Here is a 6000-nt window from a genome sequence, read left to right as displayed (position 1 = left end):
AGGGGCCTGGGGCGGCGTGCGCGGGGCGGCGCGCGCGGGCCGCGGAGACGCGTGGCCAGGGGCGGCGCTGGCGGGCGCAGGAGGCCGGAGGGCCGCCGCTGTCACGCACCCCCGGGGGCGGCCGCAGCACCGCCCCGCCCCGCCCCGCCCCGCCCCGCCCTGCCGGCCCCATTGGGTCGGGTCCTTCCGTACTGTCCCGCGCGCGCGCCTCTCGCACGCTCCCCGCGCGGAGCGCTTGTGTGGGCTCCGGCGCGGCCATGGCTCAGCACTTCTCCCTGGCCGCCTGCGACGTGGTCGGCTTCGACCTGGACCACACTCTGTGTCGCTACAACCTGCCCGAGAGCGCCCGGGTGAGTGGCGCGGGCTGCCTGGCGCGCAGGGCGCGCGGACTCCATGGCGGCCGGGGCTGGAGTTTCCTTCCGGCCGTGGCGGGGCGAGCGCGGCCGGGGGCGGCCGGGGCCCTGCAGTCGCCTCGCCTCTGCGCGGGGCTCGGCCTCCGGGCGCGGGGAGACGCGGAAGAGTGCCCCCTGCCGCCCCCCGCGACGTGGGAGCCCAGCCAGGAGCCAGGTGGAGGTGAAGGGTTGGAAAGAAAAGGGGCGAAGGAGGGACTGATGGTGCAAGATGCCAGATCGGGCTGGGAACCGGTTCCTAGTGCAGAGAAGGGGTGGGCGGGGCCACGGGATCTGGGGGTATCCTCTGCAGATCCCCGGCCTTGGAACTTCTCAGCAAGTCTCCATGCATCAGCCCCCCCCCCACCCCGAACCGCCACCTGGTTAGGGGCTTGTAACTGACTTGGCTGCGTAATTCCTTTTGCTTGTCCGTGCGACCACCTGTCGGATGTTCAACATCGCGTTGTAGTCAAGAGAGATTGTGTGATGCGTTGGGAAGAATATTGGAAGAGTCACGACGATCTTATCCCTGATTTTGTATTTTACCAAGAGAACGAAATAGACATTTACTGAGTACGATTAAATGCTCTATGTCCATTGAGTAGATCCTGAACCTGACAGCCTGCCAAGTTTGGGTCCTCGCGGCTTCTCTTTGAGAGGGAGGGGAGCGTGGAGCGTGTAGGATTGCACACCTGTATTCTCAAGCGAATTGTACTTCCGTCCCCATTACTTTGGTTTCACAAGGATATTGAAAAGTTCACAAAATTTTTTAGCCAAAGAGCTAGGCATCCACGCAGAGAAAACTGGTTAAGAGGACTCTGCAAACTGGCTGCCCAGTTTAGGGCACTGCTGTTACTAGCTCTGTCACTTTGGGCAGGGTACTGAATCTGTGTCTAGTCTAAATGTTCCCATCTGGAAAATGGGGCTAATAATTGGATTTACCTTTAAAGGTTGTTGCAAGGAATAAATGGGTAGTAGATGTATAATGCCTGGCGTGGAAGTCTGCATGTGTGGTCACTGTCCATTGCTTTCAGAGTGTCTCCATTTATGGGTAGAGCTCTAAATCCCCAAACATCAGCCAAGGCTGCTCCTGATTTTGTTGAGATCAGTGCCCGGATCTGCAGTTCAGATACCTGTCAAAGGTGAAAACAGGGTCTGAATTTATTCGTGAGTGTTTTTTCTGCAAAGGCGCTAAAGATGGGGGTCCTCTTCCTGCTATTGTACTTTTCTGTCTTACTACCCTATCGATGTTTCCTTAGTCATATTGAAAGTTCTGAAGGCTTTACTTTTCGTCTTTTAGCCACTAGCTCCTCTAGGTTTTAGTTTTGTATTTTGCTTAGTGCCTTTCAAGCCCGCTCTTGGCTCATGTTTTCTTGTATCTCCTCTCTAGTTACCTTCATTTAGAGAAAATATTGTTAAGGTCCCTGTCATTTTAGAGCCCATTTTTTGCATGTGTGAGCACAACACTTCAGAATATAAGCCCCTGGGGTTCTTTACTTCAAGCCTCGAATGTAAATGATGTTTAAAGGTTGAAAACTAATCCAGTGCGTTTTGGATCCTGTTTGGTTCTGAAATCTTTTATTAAGGACCAGCATCTTACTGAGCATCATGGTAGTGTTGTTGGGATAGATATTAACACACTAGCCTTTCAGTGGCCTTGTGATGGCAATGATGCCTGAAAAGTGTGTCAGTCCCCTGGGGTGAGGGCCACCTTCACCTTGCCTGCAGACCTCCTCCCTTCACACTAATCCCTCATCTTTCAGGTCTCATCTTGCATAGTGTTCCTTTTGGGAAGCCCTTCTCCCCTCCTGGAGTTTATCCTTCTGCCTCCATCCCACCTCCAGTTTCCCATAAAACTCTTGAGTTTTTCATAGCGCTTAACATTAGGTTTCACATTTCCTGTTTACTTATTGGAGAATTTCCCTAGAACCATGATTCCTTGACATTTGTACCTGAAATTCATTGTGCATGCTGTATGCAGAGCTGAGTGCTTAATACATATTGGGTTTAATAACTAACTGGGATGATTGGATAATAGATATTTTAGTAACTGAATATAGCACAGCATTTTGCTTATGAACTGACTTGATTCTTAGAATAACCTTGTGAGGTAGATGTTATTGTCACCACAATCCCAATTTTGAGATAAGGACAGAGAGGCACAAAACGGGTCACCCAGCAGGGTGGTCTGGCTGTCAGGTTTCTGCCCCCCACCGCCAAGCTTTGGGTGATGCTGCCAAGCGCAGAGGAGAAGAATCCTGGCATCAGTGATGCTTGAGCTGGGGCTCAACAGAAGGGTCACGGTCAGCAAGTGAGGAGATAGAAAGCAGCATTTTAGACAGAGAAATAGAACCAGGGCCTGGACAGAGAGGTGAGCAGCAGCACCAGGCCCTGCCGGGGATCAAGCAGGAGGTAGAGTGCTGTGCAAGATGCTGGAAAGGTTAATGGCGGGTGCATCATGGAGGGCCGTGAGTACCTCTCACTTCAGGCTTGTGGGCATTTAATAAGTGTAGAGTTTTGTGCAAACATGGAACTGGGTGTGTCAGCTGATGTGGAGGGTAAGGCAGTCGTGGTCAGGAAAGGCATTCTAGACATGATGACCCCTGTACTCTCCTGGGTTGCATACTCAGAAGTCTTTGGTGCCAGGCAGTTAAGTTAAACTTGTGAGAGGGAGAGGATCTGGGGCAGCCAGGCTCTGAAACCCAGCCACACTGGGCTCTTGCCAGCATTTGGCATGAGAGGGAGAGACTCAGTCTTTCTTTAGAATTCTTAATAAGAGAAGTTAGAAATCAAAGTTTGTATGAGAAGTGTCTTAGTTTTAATTTTTTTTGTCTTAGTTTTTAAATGTTAGCTCATTTTTAAACAGCAGGATGATAGCAAAGATTTAGCAAGACAACAACAAAATTATAGCCAAATTTAGCAAAGAAAAATATAGGACACCCAGTTAAATTTGAACTTCAAGTAACAAAAACATTTTTAGTGCAGGTATGTACAAATATTGTGTGAGGGAGATAGCGGGCCATGAGGGGACACCAGAATGGGGGAGAGGGAGGGTGGTGAAAGAATTCATCAGAAACAGTATGGAGGGTAGAAAAGGTGGATTTATTGAATTATTTTTTTAAATGATTTATTTATTCATGCATACAAGAACTGGGGTATAGGTCAGATGTGTGGGAGGGTGAGAGGATCCACCAGAGACAGAGCGGGGAACAGAACAGGCAGACTGACTGAAACACACTGCTGAGGGCGAGACAGGAGAGGTCTGCCACGCCATGTGATCTCCCCGGCTGGCCAGGCTCAAACCCGTGCTACAGAGGCTGTGGACAGCTTCACAGCGCTGCGCTCAACCACCTGTGCCACCAGGGAGGCCCCTTTTGAATTATTTAGGGAGAAGTGGAGGCAAGATAATAATGTGCATCTGGCCACTGAAAGAAAAGTTTGGCTCTTTCTTGTACTCTGAGTTTGTAGACTATCTCTAAGATGCTGGTCTGTACTAACTGCTATCAAAGTAATTAGTCCCTGCAATCCTTTAGAATTTGCATCAGCCTTTAATTGTTGCAGGCAGGCCATATGACCTGTGTCACTGGTCCTTTGCTTTCCTTTATCTGCCCAAGGTCTCAGGGTCAGGTTCCCAGGGTAATTCTTCAGTTCCCCTTATCTATTCAGAGCCTCCCATCCCTGTGTGCCGGGCTAGGAAGAAACTGAACTTTAATCCTGTAAATCCCAACATTTTCATTATAACTGGCAACTCTGGGTGTGAACCATACATAAGTTGTGGTACCCACAGGGTACCAATTTGCAACTGCCATAGAGTGTGTTACTGTTAGCCCTGTGAGAAAGTAAATGGTGACTAAGATTAGGAAGGAAGAGGCTGGACATAGAAGTAGGGTGTTATGATGGCCTCTGGGGTGACTTAACAATCTAAGGCAAAGTTCCAAGAACTTGGGGCCAGAACAGGGGTTCTGTGCCTTTTCTTAGCACTGTGGATCTCCCCTTCTCCATGCATATTGGCCTCATTCCCTACAAACACAAAAGCGGCTTCTCCGGGTGAGGAACACAGGGCGGATGCCCTGTTGCCAGCTCCTTTCTCTTTGGGAAGGAATCTGACTTCATTGGAACCACATGCCCGTGTCTTTATCAGTGTTGCCAAGTGATGAGACACTCCGGTTTGCTCAGACCAAATAAACTACCTCAACCAGCGGCAAGTCTGATAGTGTCCAGTAACCACTGACAATGTGAAGCTGGCCTTGGTGGGAGTATTTATACCATGGAAATGGGCAAAAGCTACAAGTCAGGGCCATTTTTTTTAATCATCACAGAACTAATAATAATAGGCACTACTTAAATTGAGTTCCTACTTCATTGGGCCCTGCTCTGAATTCTTTTTATCTGTTATTCTTAAGGCACAGGTTCCTCTCAGGCGGATCACAATGAGTTTTTATTGTTTGTAGCACTTTGTATGTCAACGTGACTACTACCTTTTCTATTGGGGTTTTTTTGTGATTGAGTAAACACCCATATAACATAAGGCATCTCTGTACTTCAGAAATCATCTGGTTCCTCACCTGGTCTTCTCCTGGTCCTGTCGGCTTGGAATTCCCAGGTGGCTTGAGGACTATCTGTGGTTCTAAATCACTGCAAGGGTTGAGAAATGTTGCTATATAGTGATGGTATAATGTGCATCTATTAACAATTGACCTGGATGCAGGTCACGTTGTATTGCATGGGAGTACATGTAGATTCGTTTTAATTAACAGCAGAGAACAGCTCTAACTGACAAAACCTTTGCTTTCTCCACACTCATCTCCTGTGACAGCCCAACTTATATTGGGCTTCTGGACCTGGGCCTCCCACCCTACTCATCTAACTAACTGCTAGATCTTACAGGTATCTGTGGAAATATCACCACATTCTCCCACTCTATTTGCTGTGTCTTTACCCTCTCCCCCCATTCAGCGTCCCATTCTATCAACACCTCATGGGTCAACATCTCCAGAATAAGGATCAGGTGGTTCATTGTGTCTTCTTCTTGGACACTGTCAGTCTAATCCCAGACCACTGTCCTCCCTCAGGTCTAAGTGCATCTAATGCTGGCCCAAGAACACTCTTCTGATGGAGAAGTGCATAGGGCCAATATAGATCTTCATCATCTTTAGCCCACTTGTTTGTTATGTACCATTATTTAAAAATTGAACCAGCTCTTTAAAAAAAAGATATTTTACTCAAAAATCTCAGAGTTTTTGCTGTTGAGAAATTAGAAGATCTGTTGATATCAGCAGAGCATTCATCTTTGTGCTTGTTTCCAGAAGCTTTTCTGTTCTTTTTCCTATATTTTTCATATGGTAGAAAAATAAGAGATTTCCCATATTTGGTGGAGGCTCCACGATTTCTCCTTTTCATCGACCACCTGTGGATTTACATGTGGATTTCCCTGAAACTCCCCTCTTTCCAATGACAAAACTAAAGTAGTGGAGTTTGATGTTCTTTATTCCAGGGAAAACAATTCCTGGATTGGGGAGTACAGTGCCTCACAAGCAGCGGAGCACTCTTCCCAAGAGATGTTGGGCACGTGTGCATTTTATGGGGCATTAGAAGAGGCAATGAGGAAACA

At 48.2% G+C, this 6000-nt stretch overlaps 1 protein-coding gene across 1 annotated transcript in view; it reads left to right on the top strand.

Annotated features, from left to right (window-relative positions):
* Nucleotides 1–257: 257 nt before the first annotated feature.
* Nucleotides 258–6000, top strand: part of NT5DC1 (5'-nucleotidase domain containing 1) — a gene marked incomplete at both ends in the record, with an annotated part of 116496 nt that continues 110753 nt past the window's right edge. Inside the window, one exon of the mRNA XM_084228304.1 lies at nucleotides 258–350. Within this exon, the coding sequence (XP_084084430.1) occupies nucleotides 258–350 (93 nt within the window). The remainder of the gene's footprint in view (nucleotides 351–6000) is intronic.

Source organism: Talpa europaea, assembly GCF_964194135.1.
Source record: "Talpa europaea genome assembly, chromosome: 2".
Lineage (NCBI taxonomy): Eukaryota > Metazoa > Chordata > Mammalia > Eulipotyphla > Talpidae > Talpa > Talpa europaea.
The sequence above is the reverse complement of the archived record's forward strand: the minus strand, read 5'-3'. Positions and strand labels throughout refer to the sequence as shown.